This window comes from Mus pahari, chromosome 21 (assembly GCF_900095145.1).
Source record: "Mus pahari chromosome 21, PAHARI_EIJ_v1.1, whole genome shotgun sequence".
Lineage (NCBI taxonomy): Eukaryota > Metazoa > Chordata > Mammalia > Rodentia > Muridae > Mus > Mus pahari.
Window position 1 is genome coordinate 11,192,380 of NC_034610.1, and position 24,205 is coordinate 11,216,584.

The 24,205-nt window shown below is 42.2% G+C and overlaps 1 protein-coding gene across 1 annotated transcript in view; it reads left to right on the plus strand.

Moving 5' to 3' along the window:
- The first annotated feature begins 5,320 nt into the window (after positions 1-5,320).
- Positions 5,321-24,205, plus strand: part of Chd1 (chromodomain helicase DNA binding protein 1) — a 66,443-nt gene continuing 47,558 nt past the window's right edge. Inside the window, exons 1-2 of the mRNA XM_021221055.2 lie at positions 5,321-5,664; positions 7,316-7,516. Coding sequence (XP_021076714.1) covers positions 7,464-7,516 — 53 coding nt within the window. The 5' untranslated portion in view covers positions 5,321-5,664; positions 7,316-7,463. The remainder of the gene's footprint in view (positions 5,665-7,315; positions 7,517-24,205) is intronic.

Genomic DNA, 24,205 nt, shown 5'->3' on the forward strand with positions numbered 1-24,205 from the left:
AATAGTTCCAGTCTTTGGTGATCAAGCATCCAAATATATGAGCCTATGAAGGCCATTCTCACTTAAACCACCACAGCAACAGAAAGGTACTGACTGCATTTACAGATGCTGATCTATTCATCACTGAAACATTTCTCAAATATCTTTGAAGGAAACTTTTTTCTTTTTTCTTTTTGGTTTTCTCGAGACAGGGTATCTCTGTGTAGCTCTGGCTGTCCTGGAACTCTGTAGACCAGGCTGACCTTGAACTCAGAAATCTGCCTGCCTCTGCCAACCAAGTGCTGAGATTAAAGGCGTGCGCCACCACTTGCCCGGCTGAAGGAAACTTGTTAAGTAAACAAGGCCTGTTCTTGGCAAATGAGTGTGATAATTTCTATGGCCCAAGAATTTTCTTTCTCATGTTTCTTTTAATTTACAAAGAATGTCTTCAGTAGCCTTATTTGTGTAATTCATACTAATTTCTGAGTTCTCAGATCACCATACTTTCTTTGGGGAGATTGTTTTTCTAACTAGTACTTATTACTCTCATAGGATTATATGTTTCCCTATATTTATACTTCTCAATTTTCAATTCCATGTGGCCATTTCTTGTCTGGTTTTGCTTTATGGCAATTTCCTATCTCTTGGCAGAATGTCTGAGGTAAAGAAGTTTACAGAATGACTGTTAATAGAATGCAGTGTGGACAGTCTCTACATTCAAGGGTCTCACATGTAGCATAGAAGCAGAGTGTGGTGGTTTGAATGAAAATGGCTCCCACCGGCTCGGGGTACAGCAGTATTGGGGTACAGCAGTGTGGCCTTGTTGGAGAAGTGTGTCACTGGTGGGAGTGGGGTAGGGTAGGTTTTGAGAAGCCTAAGTCAGGCCCAGTCTTTCTTCCTGCTGCCTGACAGTCAGGATGTAGAACTCTCAACTACCTCTACAGCACCATGTCTGCCTGCATGCTTGCTGCCATGGCTCCTGCCATGATAATGAACTAAATCTCATAACTATAACCCAACTCCAATTAAATGTAAATTCCTTTATAATAGTGGCCGTGGTCACAGTGTTCTTTCATGGCAATAAAACCCTAAGACATGGAGCCAGTACCGTGTGACAATACAGTGACCTACTGAACTGACAGAACACCCATCTATGTCATAAAAAGAAGACAAGAAATTGGACAGGTCTATGGTCTGTCTGTACAGTTGCAATAGTCCTTGGATATTTACTTAGTCCAAAGTATATACTATAACTATTCACAATAAAAAATACCGCCGGGCGTGGTGGCTCACGCCTTTAATCCCAGCACTCAGGTGGCAGAGGCAGGCAGATTTCTGAGTTCGAGGCCAGCCTGGTCTACAAAGTGAGTTCCAGGACAGCCAGGGCTATACAGAGAAACCCTGTCTCGAAAAACCAAAAAGAAAAAAAAAATACCATTCCAATGCCCTGAAGACGTGTGTATAGAGTCTACCAAGAATGGTAGGAGGCAGTGATAAACCAAGTATGTGGAAAATATACATATTTTTGCATATATAAACTAGATAAGTTATACATTTTGCATATATAATGATAGAAACACATTCACATAATGCACTTGTGTAGTCAAACATGCAAATATCTGTATATATAAAATGTTTCCTAAAAGGTATGCTGAAGTTTGGGAAGATAGAGAAAACAGGCTCCTAAACTGTTAGTAGAATATTAGTAGGGATTAAGAAAGATAAATAGAAAATATCTGATATGAAATGGTTGGTACTTGAACAAGAATTCTTAAAAGAAGCTGACAGGAAGCACGGTAACACTGGTGAACTAATCCTAATATGACAGAGGTTAGCCATTTAAGAATCTTTTGTATTAGAGTGTGTGTGTGTGTGTGTGTGTGTGTATTGGAAGCAGAAGATATACTTTTGTATTTATACAATGCCTATAAGATTTTATACCTCCTGGCCTCTTAGAATCATCTTTAAGAACTCTTTTTAAAACTTTATTGGCATTAAAGGACTTATTTAAAAAGGTAGAATCATGCAAGCCCACAGTTGCAACTCTCAGGAGACAGAAGCAGAAGGGTCACTTGAGTCCAGAAATCAAAGCCATGATAGTTACTATAGGGAGACTGTCAAACTGGCACCCATGTCTTAAAAAGAAAAGGCTTTACCAGTTAGCAAGATGGCTCAGCTGGTAAGGGCAGTTGTTGCCAAGTTTGATGACCTGAATTTGATCTTAAATAATGAAAGGGACTCCTTCAAGTTGTTCTCTGACCTCCACATACATGTGAATTATAGCATGTGCCTGGACACATATGTACACACGCACAGTCAATGTAAAAAAAAAAACACAAGAAACTAATTTCATCAGTCAAAATCCCCAAATATGATATTCAAGATGTCTTGATATGGGAATTGTGAGATGGATACCAGAAGGAACTGGGAAATCCTTCCGAACACTGCATAGGTTGGAAATCTCACACGGTGGGAGAGGTGGAGCACAGGGCCAGACTTCTGTCCTGGGGAGAATGTTCTGCCTAACACTGAAACAGTAACTCTTACAAAATTATGATTAGCAAAGTGGAAAATGCGTCACATTTACTATGACTTAAAATTTCACAAGCCTACCTATCAAAGAACTTTGTAAATGTACACATGATACTTGGGAGTCTCTTCCTGTTCAGCTAGGCACTGGGGTTGATGTCACAGGCTAAAACTGAAAATACCCTAACCTAAGCCAAAAGTGCATATAACACGTGAGTCATACAGAATACAATAACTCAGTAACACTGGGTACTGCATATAACACGTGAGTCATACAGATTACAATAACTCAGTAACACTGGGTACTTGAGTTTGTTTTGTCTACCCTATGTTTACATGTTTGACTGGGGACTTATGGCCTTATGGCCATAAAATCAAAAAAGACTAACATAAGCAATCTTAAGTCAGACTGTCTCTATTTTAATATTAACTAGGAGAAAGAATATATTTATCCCTATATTGGGATTCACAAAATTAAAGGAGAAAAAGCCATTTTCTATCTGGAACATATTCTACCATTCTGGAAGTGTTTCTCAGTATATCTGTTTAAGAATACCATGTGTGTGTGTGGGGGGGGGAGGAGGTTGTTTTCATATCACTATGATCAGGTCCCCAAGAAAATCAACTTATAGGAAAAAGATTTATTTTGGCTAATTGTTTCGGGGCCAGAGCTGAGATATACTCTTGCAAAGCATAGCCCCAAGTGATTCACTTCTTTTTCCACCGAGGATCTACCTTCCCCACGTCCACAGCATCAATCAAAATTTGAATCCATGCGAGGAGGAGCTGGAGGCCTAATCCTTTCATTTTCTCTGGAAAGGCCCTCACAGACACATCTCCTATATATTTCTCAATCCTATCAAGCTGACAACGAAGACTGACCATCACAGACATCCACGGGCAGTCCCTGCTAGTAGAACGTTTCAGAGTTAAGGAGCCACAAAGGAATGTGTTAGATTCTGTAAATGTCCTACTCTCCCAAAGGTCTGTGAAGTGTCCCAGATGGAAATTGTACAGTAGCAAAATGAAATTCCCTCATAGTTGATGCTAACTTTCTAGATTTTCTGCTATTTACATGTTAATAATCGCCTCTAGGCTGTTGTCTGATATACTAAGAAGAGATGCAAATGGGCCAGAGGAACTCAATTCAGTGAGGAAAGATACCAGTCACCAAGTCTTAAGATCTGAGTTCCAGCCCTTGGATTCACTTGGTGGCAGGGGAGAATCAAGTCCTGTAGCTGGTTTTACTGGCACACCCACAAACACAAACAGGAAATAAAACTTAAAAGTTTATTTGAAAAGTTGAAACTGAGAGTTTAGTCACTCAGCTGACAAGTATTTTTTGCATTACTTTTAAGACTTGAACAGGACGCTGACCACTAGGACCCTGGAAACTCTGACTAGAGAAACAATCAAACAACCCACAAACCTATACTGAGAAACTTTGTCTCGAACGGAAAAGGAAAAAAAAAAAAAAAAAAAAGACTTGAACATGCAAGATTGTTGCAATTTTTTATACATTGTATTTCTCTATATTCTCAAGTCTTTCTAAGATTTTACAGAGCACTGAAGTATGATTTTATTCAAAACATAAAGCTTCAAAGTTTAAATTTTCATTAGAAATTTCCCAAATAGTTTAAGAATCATTTGGAGATATAATGCCAGTCAAACTCATTTTACTTCGAAGGAGGGGCCTCTACAGAAAATGCAACTTCAAACAATAAGTTGAAAAGTTTTAAAAAATTAGTCCCACAAGGTGGGTACACCGGCAATCCCATTACCACCACTCCGCAGGCTGAGGCAGGTAGACCAGCCTGGGTTTATATACTGTCTTTAAAGAATTTTTGTTTTTTATTTTTTTTGCGGGTCAGGTAATGAAATCAAAAAGAATTTTGATTTAAAAACAAGTAAAGCAAACAAAGTTCCAAACCCTTGCAAAAACAGCCTTGTGGTGGTGGCTGGCACACGCCTGCCTGTAATGCCAAAACTTCGAAGGATCACCCTGAGGCCACCCTGGGCTACATAATAAAACGCTCTTTCAAAACCAAAAAGCATAATAAAAACAAAATTGAAAACCGTACATAGATTGCTACATCACCACGCTTGAAGAGAGATCCTGCTTCCGACTTACTGAGGCCTGCGGATACAGTAATGACAGAAACTGTCAACTAAGCTGCAGCACCTCAGATCCAGTTACCAACGCCCCTCCAGTCGCCTTTCTTGTTCCGATTCGGCATGGCACCCTTACACCCGCCCTCCAGGGAGGGAGCTGGGCAGGCACAGTTGTAAAAGTTCTTTTATGAACCAGGCATGGGCCACCCACACACGAATCAAGGAGCGTCACGGGAGGTCAGCAGCTCTCTTTCACTAGAGCCCCGCCCGGGTGGAGACTTAGCCGCTGGTCGCCCAGGCAAGGATCGCAACGGGAGGCGACAAGGTTGCCCAATAGTTCTCTAGCTGCCCGGGTGACGCAGCAGCTCCGGCCGGACTCCGGACACCCGGAGCGCGCCGCCGGTCCTCCACCGCAGGCAGTCCTCGGCCCCCGCGCTGGATCCCTGGCGCATCCGTGCCGTGACCAGAGCGCCCATCTCCGGGAGCCCCACGGACGCCAGGGGTAGCGCGGGTTACGGGTGCGAAGGCCGAGCCTCCGCAGGACTCGGTGGCTTTTTCCCCCCCGAGGGGCGTGTACCACCGCGCCGCCCCGCCCCGCCCCGCCCCGCCCCCGCGCGTCGGCGGAAAGGCTGGGCGTGCGCGCCGCCGCCGCCGCCGCGCGCCGGGAAGGGGAGTGAACCGAGGCGGTGACGTCGCTCGGGAGGCGGAGGCGACAGCGACCTCGGCGGCGCCGCGCGGCGGAGACGGTTGCGCTCGATCGCGGTCTTGGCGTCATGGCGGCTGCCGGCGGCCGATAAGCGGCGGGGCGGGAGCGCGGACGGAGGAGGCGCCCTCGGTACTTCCCGCTCGGCCTGGGCGCCCGGAGATGAACTGATCGTCGGACCGGCTCCCCAGCTCCGCGCGTCTCCGCCCGCGGCCTCCCCTCCCCCTCTGCCGTCCGCGGCGCGGGTCCCGCGGCCTGGGCGTCCAGGATCGCGGGCCCCCGCGCGGGGCATCCTCCGTCCGAGGCGCCGGCCCGCTCCACCCTTCGCCCCGCGCCCGCCGGTAAGGACGGGTCGGCGAGGCCGGGGAGGCCGGGAGCGGGCGAGGCCCGCGAGGCCCGGCGCGGCGCCGGGGGCGTGGGAGAGCGGCCCGGCGCATCCTCGGCGGCCTGGCGGCGCTGCCCGGCGCGCGGAGGGGACCAGCACGTGGGAGCGCGGGGCGGGTTTGGGGGGGAGGGGGCGGCGGCCGGGCGAGCCCGGGAGGGCGCGCGCCGGGGCTCCGGGAGCGGGAGGCGGGAAGGAGGCCGCGGCGCCCGGCTGCGGGGAGAAGGTGCAGCGGCCCCGCGCGGCGCCGCCCGGCAAACTTAACCGGGAGCCCGGCAACTGCCAGGCGGGGAAGGAGGCTGCAGAGGGAGCCCTGGCCGCTTCGGGGGGCTCTTATTGTTGAGACGCGGGAGCGTCCGGAGTCCCGGCGCTCGGAGGAGAACTTGGGGCCGGACGGAGAAAGGAGGCGAGGCTGGAAAGGAAGTCCAGCGGACGGGGAAAGCCATCTTGAGGGGCGAGAGGAAGGTGAAAGGGAAAGCGCCCAGGCGAGTGAACTTTCTCAGCGCAGACTTTGCGGAGAGGAGCTGGAGGACTTCGGCACGGTTTCACCGGGGCTGGAATTAATAGTTAACGTTAGGAATTACAGTGGAGTGCTGTGGATCTTAGGTGACCTGTTCTCCCAGAGCTATGGAGACTGAGCTCTGCAGGTTGGAAATCCCGATCCAGATGCAGAGTCGGGGCCGAGGTGGCAGCAGCCTGTTTGGCTGGCCCCTCTGTTCTTTGGAGTGGAAGTAATCAGTTAAGTCTCTGCTGGAGTCGGAGGACAACTCTGCGGCGTCCCGAGTGTGTCTTGGTGGTACTTTCTGACTGGGGAAGGATCTGACGTCTCCTTCCCCCCGCTTCTTCCTCTCCCTCCCCTGCCAGAGATCTCCTTTGTTTATTCGTGGTTGGCTTGTAGGTGACTCTAGTGCTCTGGCGGAAATCTTGAGAGGTGGAAATATTGTCTTGCTCCCCACCCCCGTCCCCATCGTTTGCCTTGAAAATATGATACAGTGTATATTCTTTGTATTGCCTTTTTATGTTTTTTTTTTCAAGGCGTCTTAAGTACCTTACTGGGTATATATATATATATTTTTTTTTTTTCCTTCCACTCTACCATTGGTTTACCTGGTAAAACCCGTCTGTTTTGACGTTTGTATTTTTGCTAAGATCATGATACCTTTTATTACACTTTTTTCCATATGAACATTTAAAAACTTTCCTTAGCTGGATATGAAGTTCTTGGTAATCGGAGTTAGAGCTTCCTTAAACATAACCCGTACCCTCACTTCGTTTGTTTGTTGAAGTTACCAAGTAGCATTTTCCACTCTTTGGGAGTATGTATATGTTACTTTGTTTTAGTAATCTATATAAATAGTGTTACACAGTAGAAATTAGTCTGGAAAAGTTAGTTGCCCTTCTGTCAAAACAGCACTAGCAGTGGCAGGCTATGTTCTAGTTCTAGCAAGCAAGAATGTACTTAATAGATGCCTAGTTCTTGTAAGCTAAAGGCTTCTGGTTCTTCTAGCCACCTCTAGTCTGATGGCCTAGGTCCATTTCTGGGAGTTCTAAGTCGGGCTTACATCTTTTCCTACAGCAAATATTCTTAACTGCTAATATATTTCCCGCAGGTGACACAGAGAGGGCCCCAGGAAACCCGTGAATGTTGAAGAAAATCCATCTTTTGAAATTTTAATATTCGAGGAAATCAGCATTCATACTCATCTTTTATTAATCTGAGGAGATTTTTGTTTTATTTAAAACTTCTTGATATTTACAATGAATGGACATAGTGATGAAGAAAGTGTTAGAAATGGCAGCGGAGAATCAAGGTAAGCAAGCATTTTAAACCAGCTGGTTATCTGAAGCCTGAAACTGAGTGTTTTTATCAAATTGTCTTAGCTTGGCAAAGGTTAAAAAGATCCTAATAGCAGTTTTGTTAACATTGCATATTATGTGTGTGTATATGTGTGTAAAGATAGCAAGATAGCAGTGACTATATAAGACTTTGATCTATTTAAATCTATTGGAGGTTTATATTTCGAAGTAATTGAATCTAAAACAGTAAAGAGACAATAAAATTGATTTGTCTGTTAATGAACTGTCCAAATAAATGCAGTAAGAATTTCTGCACTCCTATTTTTTTTTTTTTTTTGAGATTTATGTCCTACACCTATGTTGTTCAACTAGCTACTAGCCACATGCAACAGTTTAGATTACAAAACGTTCAAAATTCTGTAAGTTACACCTGACATTTCAAATAGTATGTAAATGACATATGACACATGCCTACTATATTGTACAGCACTACTGGGGACTATTTCTACCACTGTAGAAAACTTTAGATAAAATTGATGTGAATTCAGTTATGTTTATTTTTATATTGGTGTTTTAGAGTTCTTACTTGAACCATATTGTTTCTTAGAAATAAAATGTTGGGCCATTTTATGTGTAAGATAGTCTTTTTGCTAGTTTTTTGTTTTTTGTTTTTTTTTCCTTCAAGGCAAGGATCTGTGGTAAAGGACTAGCTGCTCTCCACAAAAATTCTCACCCCAAACTAAATGGAGCATTGAGATTATAGGCATTTATCAATTACTGCCTGATCCAACACCATTTGATTCTTTTATATTTTTAATAGTCTCCACATTACTGTTACAGTTCATTATTTATATATACTTAACATAGAAATCAGCAAAGTAGGTGTTAAAAGTCTGCAGTTCATCCTGACTTTTTCAGTTACTCACGATGAATTGATGTAAATTACTCTGCTGTTCTGAAGTTTGGTCTTGCAAAATGGAAATTACACTATTATTTACAAAAACATAAGACATGTGAGATGCTGGCATGTCAGGCTTAAAATGGTTTCTTGGACAATAGATGTTGCTGTTTTGCACCATGTAGGTGCTAGGATAGTTTACAAAAACAGAATAACGACAGCATAGAGAATAGAACACTGTAGTTACATAAGTATGGATCTAGAAGTTAAAAACCTGGGTTGAGCCTGGGAGTGGTGGTGGTGCACACTTAATCCCTGCATTAGGGAGGCAGAGGCAGGTGGGTCTCTCTGAGCTGGAGGCCAGCCTGGTCTACATACGAGTTTCAGGATAGTTAGTACTACATAGAGAGACCCTGCCTCAAAAAACTAAGGGGTTGTGGGGGCGTTGTACAGGTAGAGTTTATAGAGTCAATGAAGTTGAAGTTAGAGGATTTGTGTGTGTGGGGGGGGTCGGTAGGGAAGGGAAGGAAGGGAGAGAGAGAGAGAGAAGGGTTAAGAGATTTTTCTTTTAATTTTGGGATAGAGTTTCATCATGTAGCCCTAGTTCACCCAATTCTCATCATGTAGACCAGGCTAGCTTATGTAGACCAGGCTAGCTATGAATTTATAAAGATCCACTTGGCTTTGGCCTCCTGAGTGCTGGTCCACTTAAGAGGATGTTTACACTTCAGTTTTGATTCCTATCTCTGTCGATACATTGTAGTAAGTGAATAGAAGAGTTACATGTTTGGGCTGGAGAGGTGGCTCAGCGGTTAAGAGCACTGACTGCTCTTCTGAAGGTCATGAGTTCAAATCCCAGCAACCACATGGTGGCTCACAACCATCCGTAATGAGATCTGACGCCCTCTTCTGGTGTGTCTGTTGACAGCTACAGTATACTTACATGTAATAATAATTAAATCTTTAAAAAAAAAAAGTTACATGTTTAAGGTCTCATTCATTATGAGTAGATATTCACAGAGAAACACAGGAATCAGGGTACCACAGAATAGGACTTCAGACTCTTGACCATATATCTACTTGCTTAAATCGGGATTACGTGCTTGTATAGTCTCAAACCTTAACCTATCTCAGTGTTGCTGCCATATGTAAAGCCAGGGGGAGGAGGAAAGCCCATCTGATAATGAACTGGAGGGGCTTTGAAATTAGTAAGACTTCTTTTCCAACTTGGCATAGCTGGAATATTATTCCTATAGACCATATACTATTCCTATAGTCCTAGGAAGGGAGGCGGAGGGAGGTAAGAGGGTTATAGTCTTTCTCAGTTTATATTCATTTTAAGTGCTAACAAAGCATATTTCTGTAAGATTTGGAGTTAGTGATTCTGCCATCAGACGCTGGTGCTTCTGAGGATGACTGTTGAGGGATCTGACTCAGTGTGCTGTGGAGTTGATTCGTTTCTGCTTGTTCTTGCCCTTCCCCTTCCTGCTGTTTTGTTGTCTTTTATTTTCTCTTCACCCTTTGTTTGTCACCGATAGATAGTTCCTACCCTTTCTCCTAAATGCTTTCATTTAAGGTTGTGCAAAGAAAGGAATTGTGTCTCGTTAGCTGAGGAGTTAAACCCTACAGATAGGATTTCTTGTCAAAATACCGAAAGGTATCACAACTAAAAATATTAATAATGGAAAGATGAGAAAACAGTCCACCTTTGAGGTTAGTATACATCGTAAATGGTTAAACAAATTTGATTGTGTTGGCCAAGAAATATAAAGTGTTTTGCTACAGAATTTCATTTTTATTTTGTGGGTGCTTCTGAAATGAGGTTACCATTTGTTATTTTGGATTGGGTTTAGCTTTTTACAGAAAAAGAAATGTGGAGGTGAGGGGTTGTTTCCCACTGTAGAGAACAGTCTCTATTGATGAAAAGAATCCTTGAGGAATAGATCCTTGGCTGTTTTAACTGATAGTTTTGAAACCTTGCTTGGAAAAGTGGGTTAGGGCTGAGATGGCGAAGTGGGCACAGGCCTCTACTCCTAACCAAGAGGCTGTTTGCTGTTTGGTGGCAAAGGAACACTTGTCAGTGGAGTCTTACTTGGTATTAACTGTATTTCTGGGTGAGCCTTGTGCCCACCCAAAACTAACGCAGTGGTAGTTTTGTAGATTTAGTTCTGCTTTGTCTGGGCATTTTTTTCTTATTGGTCTTTGATTTATATATTATTGTTTCTGATTTGTTTTTTAGTGGGTCTCCCTCCTTCCCTCCCTCCTCCCCCTCCCTCTCTTCCCTCCATCCCTCCCTCTCCTCCCTCTCTTCCCTCCCTCCCTCCTTCCCTCCCCCCCACTCTGAGAGAGGGCGTGGAGTTGGGTGACTGGAAAGCTCTGGGAGGGGCTAGTGGAGGGAAAGGTTGTATCAGATAGGTTGTATGAAGAGGATATTCCCGTGGCCCGCGTCTTAGGATCCCAGCACTCAGGAGGCAGAGGCAGAGCTCTGGATTCAAGGCCAGCCTGGCCTACCTATATAGGGAGTCCCAGGCAAGCGGGTTGGGGAAAAAAAAAAAAACAACAGTAAATAAAATAAATTAAAATAAAAAATAAAGCCAGGCATGGTGGTGCACGCCTTTAATCCCAGCACTCAGGAGGCAGAGGCAGGCGGATTTCTGAGTNGGTGGTGCACGCCTTTAATCCCAGCACTCAGGAGGCAGAGGCAGGCGGATTTCTGAGTTCGAGGCCAGCCTGGTCTACAAAGTGAGTTCCAGGACTGCCAAGGCTACACAGGGAAACCCTGTCTCGAAAAACTAAAAAAAATAAAAAATAAAAGCAAAATTATGTATTTGTTTCTAGAGTAAGTCCTCAGTTTTTAAGTGCAGGCCAGGACATACCAGTATGCAGTTCGGCAGGCCAGGACATACCTGTATGCGGTTCGGTTGGGCAGAGGGTTCTGTCACTGAAGCCATGCTCTCTGACCGCTGTGCTGTGAGGACGCCAACCATCAGGCCCACCTGTGTGGACTTGGGTGTGGGCAGGTTCTGCAAACTCTGCTTAGACATTTTAAAAGATTGCGTTCACTCATTCTTTTCGTATTCCTGCACATGAAGGGTTCACATGTTCAATAGTTCTACCCCTGAGCTACATCTGTACCCCACAGATTTTCATCCTAACGGTATTTCAAAGAATGATTTAAGCTAGTAATGGATTTAAGGGCAAATATTTGAAACTTGTGATCATATTTTACTTTTTTTTGGATAATTGATAGATGCTTGTTAGGTTCAATTTTTAGCAACTTTGTCATGTAAGGCTTACAAATGTGGTACTTTAACTTTAGTCTTTAAATCAGTTGTTCTCAGCCTTCAGAAGGCTGAGTTCAACCACTTTATGCTTTTGCTGATCCCCAACCATAAAATTATTTTTTGTTTCTACTTCATAACTGTAATTTTGGTTTCGAATCACAGTGTAAATAACTGGTTTGCAGAATATCTGATAGGTGCCCCTGTGAAAGGGTCATTAGACTCTGAGGTTGAGAATCACTGCTCTATGTTATGCCCTTGAATAATTCTTACATAGTGGGAGATATTGGTAATATGTTTATAGTCTATACTTAATTGAATTCAGTTGACCTAATTCTTAGAATAAAATCTTTTGTATGTATATATGCAGGGACATAGGCCATAGAACCTAGAACCTTGTATATACTAGGCAAGTTTTCTACACTGAATTAGACCTAACGTCTTTTTTTTATTTTTAAGCAATGTTAATAATGATAAATGTGTAGGCTATGCTGAGTCTCCATCCTTAGCTTCTTATTTCAAGGATTATATAAGTGTGCATATGCCTTATATAAATAAAAATTGTTATTTTTGGGGGGGTGTCAGGTGGTAGGAGGCAGAGGCAGGTAGATCTCTGAGTTCAAGACCAGTTTGTCTACACAGAGCAAGTTCCAGGATAGGGCTACACGGGGAAAACTGTTTCAGAAACAACACAAAACAACTTGGTTTATCTTTTGCATTAGATTTGAATACTATTTATAAGACATTGTAAAAAATGATGTTTCTTGCTCTTCGTTTTACAGTCACTTTTTAAAAAGTCAGTTGAGAAAGTTTGTGAAGTAATGTTAACTGTGAAATAATGACAGGAAGACAGAAAACTAGGAAATGATGAAGATGGGATGGCCAGAGGTGACCCAGTTCAGAAATCAGGCTGTGACAGTTTCCGGTGATGTCATTCATTAGGTGCAAGAGAGAGTAAATCTTGCGTTTATTTAATTTCTCTTAGTGCACATTTTGTTCAGTTGTACTTTCTTTGTCTTTATTTTATTTCTCACATCCTCTGGATACTTCTGAAGCTAAGATTTCTATTGGGAAAACTCAGTGTGCTGCACACCAGCATCTTTGGCAGTCGGCTAGTCTCTGAGTAGAATTATCAAGTTATAATTTTCATAGGGTTTCCTGAGATTGTAGTAAGTATAGGTTACTATAATTAGTGTTACTTTAAGCTGGTGAGTTTGAGAGGATTATGTGATTTTCTTGTGTAGTGCTGTCTTTCCCTATAAAGGTAAGGTAATGTACACGCAGTGTACCAGATTCTGTATTGTACCAGATTCCTAAGTGATTTGTATATGTGTTGAATCATAGTATAAATGCATAAGTAAAATGAACCCGTCTACCTAAGTAATTTAGCCACTTATTCCTACAATTGTTGTTACTGGTGCTTTACTTAAACAAGGTTCTATTTTCTGTGAATTCCTGAGGAATATTGTCATGAGCCATGCCAGAGAGAGGCTAGGTAAATTTTATTTTGCTAGAAACATATATAGTGGCAAAGTGTAATTGTTGATTTTCTGACCGAATCAAGCAAGGTGCACGCAGGGCACTGTGTGTCACAGGAGATTTCAAAACATATTCCCACAAAACCCCATTGCTATCCACAGTGTTACAATTTTGCTTTCTGTGTAGGAAAATAGGTTTACAGTTTTAAAATTTTATTTTTATGTGTGTGTTTGTATGCCACATTTGTATGCATGACTGAGAAGATATAATTAGGGTGTTGGATCCTGTAGAGCTGGAGTTACAGACAGTTGTATGCTATATAACATGGTGTATGAACTGAACTGTCCTCTGCAAGAGCAGCGAGTCCTTTTAGCCACTTAATCATCTCTTAGCTCCTGTAACAGTTTTAAAACTCATTGTTTTAAAGCCATTAATATGAAGCCTGGGAGCTGACTACATGGTAAATGCTTGCTTGGTACCAACATGGGATTTGAGTTTGGATTCCAGAGCTTACATGGGGGCATTCAGCTGTAATCCCAGCATTGGGAGCTGGAGACATAGGACCCCAGAGACCTGCCTAGTGCTTGTGTTCCGGGTTCAGTGAGAGGTCCTGCCTCAACAAATAATGTGGAGGACTGGGACGATGGCTGAGCAGCTGCAGGGACTAACCTGACCAGCAAACTTTGGTTTTAATTGAGGCCCTCTCAATAGATAAAGCAGATGGCTCTAGGAAATATATGTGTGCAAAAACTCCATAAACTTGCCCTGTAGACCTGGCTGGCCTAGAATTTAGCAATCTTCTGTAACTGCTTCCTGAGTGCTGGGATTAAAGGTGCAGGCCACCACTACCCGCTCCTCAGGGTTCATAACCCCACTCTTGTGCTCTTGTAACTTCTCCATCCTGCAGTGGAAAAGCGGGCTCAGGTTATCCATGCACTCACATATATCACACCTAGAGTATATGAAAAAATAGGTTCAGAATGGTTAGGCTTTAATCCCAGTAGAAACCAATTTGCCAACTTGAACACAGTGTATACATTACATACATATGTACATTTAGCCTTGCAGTATCCACTCAACCCAGTATTTTCCAAAAGTTGCTAATTACTTCATTTTCCTCTTCAGGGTTTTCAAATTTGTGGTGAAGTTAGGTACATTTATTAGTCACATTACATTTGAAATCTATCATACTTGTTAATTTAAAAAAAAAGTGTATTAGAGCTCTGAGTTTTGACAAATGCAAAGAACCAAAAACTGTACAGAACGATTGGCTTACCTTGAAAGCTTTCTTATGTATCTTAGGTTTCCTGGATCATAATTTCCATTTTAATAGGGTTTTGGAATAGTTGTATTCATATCAAAATTCATATGTATGTAAACTATCTACATAGAGTTGCAACATGCTTTAAAATAAATGAATTTTAGAAAGATTATTCTAATTTAGAGGTAACAACAGATTGGAATACACACACACACACACACACAAACACCCAAAAGGACAAGACAGACAGCATGTGAGCTCCTCAGAGACCCAGAAAAGGATAGACAGACAGTATACACACAGGCTCCTCAGACACACTAGTTTTGAGGCCGACAATACTGTACTGGAACTTGCTGCAACTCAGTGACTGAGAGTTCTTCTTCATAATTGAAGCTGTGCTGTTAGCTGCCACTGCTCCTGAGGTGGGACCGCTCACTCAAGAGCTAACATTTCGCTACATGCTAAGCCACAGGCAAATGTTTTCTTGGTGTGGGCAGATTAGATAAGATGTAAGTTGCTGTTGAAATGAATAGCAGAGAAAGGCTGGAGACATTCCTGGTAGTCAGTGTCTACACTCGTTCTCAAAGCTGAAGCCCAGAAGGAAACTCTGGGCCCTCTAGTGACCCAGGCTGCAGCCTGGCAGTCACATTGCCTCTTTCAGAAACACAGTTTTCACGGGAATGGAATGCAGGCTTTTTTCTTTTTTAAATTTTCAGTTTTATTTTTTAAGAGAGGGATCATTTAGAACCTCAGTAAGCTTAAATTTTTGTATATCTTAAAAATACCATGTTGCAAGCCGGGCATGGTGGCGCACGCCTTTAATCCCAGCAGAGGCAGGCGGATTTCTGAGTTCGAGGCCAGCCTGGTCTACATCGTGAGTTCCAGGACAGCCAGGGCTACACAGAAACCCTGTATCGAAAAACCAAACCAAACCAAACCAAAACAAAACAAAACAAAAAAACCCCAAAACCAAAAAACCATGTTGCTGTACATTTTATGAGGTATATTTTGATAGGTTTTGTAAAAAGGCAGAATAGCTGGGGATTGGAGTAGTCCTTTTCTAGCATGTGCAAGACCCAGGCTCAGGTATACCATAAGGTGGGGACTGTGACTATATGACAGTGCTCTCAGAAGTTAATGCAGCCAGGAGAGCAGTGGGGAGCTGGGCAGAGCTGTCTCAGTTTCCTTAGCTCACTCATATGATGACACTGGGTTTCTATTGTTGAGGTAGATGATGGCTATGGTCCTCTGAGGAAGCACCAGAGTAGTTTTGTTTGCCTGCATGTATCTAAGTGGACGGTGTGTATGCCTGGTCCCCATGGTGGCCCAAAGAGGGTGCTAGATCTCCTGGAACTGACTTAGAGGTGGTTGTGAGCTGCCATGTGGGTCCTGCAAACACAGCGGGCACTCTCTCAGCCTCTGAGCGGCTCCTGCTCCTAGAGTGCTTTTTTCTCCCTCTCACATATGAATAACTGAATCCGGAAATACATTAACAAGAGGAAGTCACTTGAATGTGTATTAAATACAGCTGTATAAGTGGGTGCTCATACTGTAAATAACTTTTAATCCTAGCCTTAGCATGTACTATGCCAAAGGGTTGACTCGCACAGTCGTTTAGTTGTACATTGTCCTGATTATATTAACCCAGCGTGCACTGTACTGGCTATAGTATTGTTCAGTAAGTGACTCACAATAGATACAGACTATGCTTACATTTGGCTATATAGATACTGATGAAATACCAAACTATAAATAGTTTGTGGTGAGCGGCCGTGTGCAGGGTGAGCGGCCGTGTGCAGGGGCGCGTGGTGGTGTGCCCTCAGCACTGGCAGTGCACTGCTCTCTTAATTCTGCCTGCTGGGCTACCTTGCTTGACTACTTTTAAATTGTTCACTGCTACATGGTCAGTAATACTGATAAGGCGGAAAAGCTACCCACTTATAAATTAGCCATTTATCCTCTTAATATTGTGCTTTCATAAGTATTTTATGAAAGGATTACCAGTGAAATCTAATTGCATATGTATATCCTCATTTTTCATCTCTTGATACTTAAAAGTAGAGGCTCTCAGTCTGTGGATCTTGGGGCCAAAGAGCCCTTCCACAGGGGTTGCCTAAGACCATTAGAAAGCAGATATTTACGTTACAATTCATAACAGTAAAATTAGTTAAGAAGTAGCAATGAAAGTAATGTTATGGCTGGGGTCATGACAACAGGAGGGACTGTGTCAGGGTCACAGCATCAGGAAGGCCGAGGGCCACTGCAGAGCACTTGGAGTTTATCCTCACACTCAGCGTGACTAATCCAGTTATTTTTCAACTTGGTCATGCTAAAAGTTACATCCATTTCTAGCAGCCTATTCCCATGTCTTCATTGGGACTGTGGGTAGGCAGGGTCATAGTGTGGGTTATTTTGTTTTTGATTGGTTGTTTTGAATGATCAAAAGATCTGTGTTTGTTTGATGGTTAGGACCTAATAGCAGTGGCATGACCTGGATTTTAGAGTAACATGGAAAGATGATTTCTAGATATTCTGAAATCCTTGGAAGCTGTTGCCGATCTATGTCTCTCTTGTCTGTCTGTCTGTCTGTCTGTCTCTGTCTCTGTCTCTGTCTCTGTCTCTGTCTCTCTCTCTCTCTCTCTGTGTGTGTGTGTGTGTGTGTGTGTGTGTGATGCCTAATCACTGTGTAAAAGGCATACAGATTATAATAGTAAAGTTTGAAGCTGTTGCTCATACATTCATTCCGTATTAGTGCTTTAGGGTCACCTGTTTACCTCTTTCTGTTAACATTCCTTCTTCATCTGTGGTGAAATGGATACAATATTACCCAAATAACTGGACTTAAGAGTCCCGATTTAATGAACCCCAGCATCTGGTTAGGCTGGGGATACTTAGTCTAAAAATGATTTTAATGTTGTAAAGGCGTTATGCCTGACACGTGGAAGATACTGTGAGTGCCTGAGCTGGAGCAGTGACCTACATCTAGGGCAGTGGGGATGGCTGCAGAAAAGACTGATGTGCTGTAGACTTGGTTCTACAATGCTCTGAAGAGCAAGCATTTTCAGACGAGGAAATTGGTACCTCTGCTGGGCTCTCGCCCCCTCTTTGTTACATACCTCCGACTGTCTTGGCACTTGCTATATAGACCAGGGCTCTCTGAGGTCTGCCTGCCTCCACCTCCCAAAGAGCTCCTATTCTTTCTCGTTCCATTCTGTTTGCCCTGGCTTCCTCCCTGTTTTGTTCCTAGTAGAAACTTCTGCTCACTGATTGTTAAGGAGGTAAACAAATGAAATCAAATTATTAATTGTAGAAAACCTTTAAAAAAAGTCTGTGCATTGAATAAACAATGCAGTGTATTAGAGTCCCATTCCCCCCCCCCCCAACATGGTCTCAAATGCACAGCTTTTTCAGTCAGGTAGGTGTATGCTGCCCTTGATGTTATGGGTTCTGTTAGTGTGGATACCTGTTCTTACACTACACTTGTCCTGGCTAGTGGGACAGCTTTATTGTAGAGGTAAAACACAGTGAAAAGATCCTTAAACTATAGGGAGTCATGTCTTAAATGTTGTCTTACTGGAGAAGACATGTGAGAAAGGGCCCTACGGCCAACAAGACAATGCAAGACGTTTTCCAGGTATGTTTAGGGAGTTGATTCCTAAAGTAGCATCAGCTTCTCCTACAGGGTCAGTGTTACATGTAGACAGTGTGACTGTATGGGAAGTAGACTGTGTCAGGCCTTTTCGATTATTCCAGAAAAGTTACACTTTTAATTAAGTGACTGAGGAAGAATACAGTGAAGCAATGTAGAGGCAAGGAAAACTGGAGAAAAGAATGAGAATGTCTGTAGAGGTTGCTACATTCCTGTAGAACTGGAAGGGAAGGGAAGCAGTGTTAGCACTACATTAATTCATAAACTATCCTGAGTTTGGCAGGTAGAAAGCCAGAAAGCAGGAATGATGCTGCTAAGTGAGCACTGTACTGGTGTGTTGGCTGTGTTGGTCATGTGTGGAGTGTTGGGTAGAAAAGCACACCTTGGAGTCCAGGGCAGCAGGATAGTGGGTGGCACTTAACAGCTTTGCAGGAGTGTACGTGCTGGCTCCAAGGCTGCCTCAGGTTGGACACACGTGAATTCAAGGGCTGAAGGAAGAAGGCAGGTGTTTACATTGCAAAGCAGAGAGAATGATTTTAGAGTCGGTGGATAGCTACCCGAGTTCACATTTTAAGTCTTTTAGCCAGGCAATAAACATGAGGCTTTAACACCCTCAGAACAACTGTGGTGAGAGCCTCTTACAAGTGTGAGGTGGATCCCAGGCCCACCGTTTGTAACTGGGGTGGGAGGATGGCTGTCCTGATGCAGGTTAGAGTTGGAAAAGCATTTCTGTCAGGCAGTTCATAGATACAGAATCATAGTGTTTTAGCTATGCAATTCATGAGGATTTGACCAGGGAGTATAGCTGCACAGAATTCTTTGAAAAAGAAGTAAATTAAAATGACTGAACTGTTTTGTTAAACGAATGTTAATATTTTTGTAAGCATTCAAGCCGACAACATTAACTGTTCAATACGTTAGGGAATGTTGGAAGAGAATTAGTTTCTAAATTGTTACAGATGTGAATGTTGAATATTTTTCTCTTTTGGCTTTGGCTACAAACCTTAAAATTTATTTAAGATTTATTTTGGCTTTTCTGAGATAGACTACTTTTTACACAGTGAGATTTATTTTTCGTTAACATAATGTTTGCTATCATACTTTCACATGGGTTTTGTTGACTTCACCTTGCTTCCACTACCACCTCATCTCATGTCACATGTGATGTGACATGTATTCTGTTCCCCTTTTCTCCTTCCCCACTTCCTTAAGACACGTTCCCCTCCTCTATACCCATGCCTACCCACCCACATTTGCACATACGAAAAATTTAAATGTGTGGTATTTGTCTTTTCCAGTCTGTTCTTCACAGTATAATTCCCATTTGATCCTTGTCCTGCAGATCTCAATTCTGTGTGTGTGTGTGTGTGTGTGTGTGTGTGCGCCTCACTTCCATATCCCTTGTGAGCTGGTTCAGATCTTGGCCACTGTCACTGTTGTCTTGTGGATAGCCCAGCATCCACGTGGATATAGGGATGGTCTGTAGAGTAGAGAGCCTAGGAGGGCTAGAGCTGACTTATATAGTATTTTTATTTTTGGACAAACCTCCGTTCTAATTTTCAGAATGCCTTCACCTTTGAAGGAAAATCTTTTTTGTTTTTGTTTGTTTGTTTTTGTTTTGTTTTGTTTTTTTAAGACAGAGTTTCTCTGTATAGCCTTGGCTGTCCTGGAACTCACTTTGTAGACCAGGCTGGCCTCGAACTCAGAAATCCTCCTGCCTCTGCACTCCAAGTGCTGGGATTAAAGGTGTGTGCCACCACTGCCTTGATGAAGGAAAATCTTAAAGTTCCAAACAGGGTCTTCTAGCTGAGCAAGCTACTAGTAAGCTGGTCAGTCAGTCTGTCTGTCTTTATGGAGAATTTGAAAATAGGTTGCAAATTGTGCCTCATACACATTTAATTTAGTCTACCCTTTCTAAGTACAAAGTATTCTCTTTGAGCCAGCATGTTCAGGGAATCTCACTTGTCATTTTGTTTTGGCTGGCCAGTCCCCTCAGTCTTTCATTAGTATCCAGACTAAGACCGCATACTCAATTGGCTCTTGTTTCTCTTTTAACCTGGAATAGTCCTGTCTTTTTTAAAATTGTCTTTGGGGACTACACACCCGTCATTTTGTATAGTATATATTTCAGCTTGTGTTTGTTTGATGTGTACTTATAATTAAGATCAAATGATACATCTTAAGAGCATCTGGAAGCTCATGTCTTCTCTGCTCCTGTTAGTGCTAAAGAGATACTGTAGTGTGTATTTATTGTAAAAGAAAGCTTTCATTTAGACCAGAGATTCTCAGCCTCAGTGTTGCAGTCCCTAGTGCAGCCCCACTGGTCTGCAGTTAATTCATAACTTTAGTTTTGTTACTGTTATGAATTTTAATGAAAATGCCTGTTTTCTTTTTTTTTATTAGATATTTTCTTTATTTACATTTCAAATGCTATCCTGAAAGTTCCCTATACCCTCCCCCCACCCTGCTCCCCTACCCACCCACTCCCACTTCTTGGCCCTGGCGTTCCCCTGTACTGGGGCATATAAAGTTTGCAAGACTTAAGGGCCTCTCTTCCCAATGATGGCCGACTAGGCCATCTTCTGCTACATATGCAGCTAGAGACACGAGCTCTGGGGGTGCTGGTTAGTTCCTATTGTTGTTCCACCTACAGGGTTGCAGCCCCCTTCAGCTGCTTGGATACTTTATCTAGCTCCTCCATTGGGGGCCCCGTGTTCCATCCAATAGCTGACTGTGAGTGAGCATCCACTTCTGTATTTGCCAGGCACTGGCATAGCTATATCAGGGTCCTTTCAGCAAAATCTTGCTAAATGCCTGTTTTCTAATAGTCTTAGGCAACCAACCCCCGTGAAAGGGTGTGACCCACAGGGTGAGAAGCACTGATTTTGCCATGTCTACACGTGCTGACAATGTGCTTTGACCTTCATCACCCTCTGTTCCTTTGTCTTGACCTCCTTAACTACTCACTCCTTTTCTCTTTCAATAACTCTTTTTTCACTTTTTATCCTCATGTACTATTTTCCTTAATAGATTTTATATATGAGAAAAAAGAGTTACTTGCTTTTGAGACTGGTTACTTTTTCACTGGTATTGTTACTTTTTATCACATGTGAATTTCAGATGCCCCCCAAAGGCCAGAATAGGGCATTGGATCCCTGGGAGCTGGAGTTAGAGATGGTTTGGGATCTGAACTCAGGTCCTCTGGAAAATCTGTGTGTGCTCTTAACCTCTGAGCCACCACTCCAGCCCCTGTGAAAGATGTTTGAAATCTATATAAATATTGCCAAATATGGTGGTACATACTTTATTCCCAGCATTTGGGAAACAGACAGGGATAGGTAGATTTCTTTTGTCATGGCTGGCCTGGATTACATAGCAAGTTCCAGGCCAGCCAGGGCTACATAGTGGTTCTTAAAGAGTCTAAACCTGCTGCGTTTGTGGCGGCCGTGCAGTCCTTTAATCCCAACACTCAGGAGGCAGAAGCAGGTGGATCTCTGTGAATTCCAGATAAGCCTGGTCTACAAATTGAGTTTCAGGACAGCCAGAAACTTTCACAAACAGACAGATAGACACCCACTAATTAACACCCCCCTCAAAAAAAAAGAGAGCCTAAAACTATGTAAATATTTTACTCGTGAAATTCTTTTAGGCTTAGCACCTACTGATGGTTCTGGTCTGTACTAGCATTTTCTGTGTGACTGTAATAGGACTTTTCTAAAACTACCATTCTTTGTCCAATCCTCTCACTGTACCTGAGTCTGTCAGCATTAGGAACTTGAGCTCCTGTTTCATTTGCTGGCCAATATTCTTTCAGTGCTGTATTTTGATATTAAAAATTAGATCAACGGAAGCTTCTTTATACCAGTTCTTATGTCATTTCATCTCTCTGTGCTCTTCTTCTTCTTGAAATTTGTTTTTTAAAGTTTTTTTTTCTCTCTCTCACATCGGGCTTGAGCTTGGTTTTTACTTTCTGTGGCACAGCACTTGTCTCCCATTTCTTAGGAGAGTTGTCATTTAAGTGTGCAGTAATATATAGGAATCATGATCAGTGTGTAAGGCAGTTATTAAAATTTGAAGTTACATTTTAATTTTAACTGATCAAATGGTGCATCTTTAAACTCTAAACTGTTGAACCTAAGTTATTAATAATATGATGCCAAAACAAAAAGTAGTCTTTAAAAATAAATGATTCTGATTATATCAACTTCTTGTTACCCAGAAATTAGTAGGCTTTAAGGCAGTAGTTTAACTATGAGGATGAGCAATTTTGAAGCCAGAGAGCAAAGGAATTATTTCAATTACTATCACTAATAATGTTATTAATCTGAAATTGATTAATTGGCTGTATATATGTCCATGCATATATGTTGGCCCCTAAGATAAAACAAGCAGATTATTAGTGTCATTTGGTACCATGAAACTCAACCAAAATGATGTTAACATAAAACTGAAGGAGCTAAAAATAAAACCCCTGTAATTATGAATTAGAAGTACTAGCATAAATTAATGTATTTTCTCTAAAAATACATGCATTGTAGTTCATTCTGCTGAACACATAAAATGGCACATGCATAGTCACAGGCTCACCTCACACTTGTATTGTACTTAGGTTTTGATGAAACAACAGTTATAGCCTGAGGCAAGAAGTATACAAAGTGACCCTGATATGATATGCCTTATCAGAAAGCAGGTTGGCTGCAATCATTTTATTTGTATAATGTTCAAGTTAGGGTAAACATTTATACCATGAAATATTTATCACTTATTGAATCATTAAAAACATCCTTCTCCCTAGCTTTAAAATGAAAAGGTGTACTATTATTACTGTGGTCTGTAATCGCCCTGCTGTGTAGTTGGACATCAGAATTAATTTCTTCTAAAACATCCTCTTCCTGTCTATCTTGACATATTCTTTATCCCATGAAAGAACAACCCAATAAACTACTGTGGACGTAAATACCAAAGTTTCACAGTTTCTAGTAATAAACACACTCCTTTACTGGAACAGGGATGGATGGATGGATGGATGGATGGATGGATGGATGGATAGATAGATAGATATCTGCCCTTGGTTCCATCAACCATTAACTTTTTTCATTTTAGATACAGTGTGTTCGGTCTCAAATTGTAACCAAGGATGCCATTGATGTTCTGACCTTCCTGCCATCTCCACCCCTTTAGTAGTTATGCTTTACCCAGTTTTATTAAACTCGGGGCTTGTGTATATTTGGCAAGCAAATTTTATGCTAGGTGCTTTAGTGAAAATAAGAATGCCTGCAAAGTAACAATCTAAGACTTTCCATCTCAATAATTTTTTTTTTAATGGGAAGGATACATTTAACAGTACTTTCTACTAATTGGTCTTGATTGCTTCACCAAACCTAGTCATGTCTAGATCAGCTGTTATAAACATAGCACAGGAAGCTGCTTAGCAGCTTACAGAGCTGCCTCAAGGTAGGAGGTCTTTTGACTGTAAAGACTTTGTTGTTTCAGTCTCCCCAGGCCTGATCTATGAGTGGTTCTCAGTAAATTTTATTGAATTAGTGGTTTTTCTTACCTGTGAGTTAATAGAGAAATAAAATTGTCAGGAAAAAAAATCTCCACTAGTATTGCTACAGTTTGTATAAGTAAAGTAGTTCAGGTGAAATAGGACATCTCCCCCTGCTCTTAAAAGACTCTTCATGATCTCTAAGAGACTCAGAGCTGTGTGTTTGGGGGAGGAAATAATGGTGGGAACGTTTGGGAATGGAGAGAAAATGCAGTATTGGTAGAAACAATGTTGCAACCATAAGTTTGGGAATGGAGAGATAGCAGTATTGGTAGAAACAATGTTGCAACCATAAATCTCAGTAGAGGAAAAGTTTTACTTTATTACTAAGAAACAAAATTACACCACACTTTAAAAATACGTATATATTTGTCAATTTAAACATTTAATTTGCAGAATTAAAATTCTTCCTGGAAACTATTACTCTATTTTATAACTCTCTTAGGTACTTTTTTTTTCCCTTAAAGACTAGCTTTTAAAAGTAGTCTGGGTGTGGTGGCGCACGCCTTTAATCCCAGCACTCGGGAGGCAGAGGCAGGCGGATTTCTGAGTTCGAGGCCAGCCTGGTCTACAAAGTGAGTTCCAGG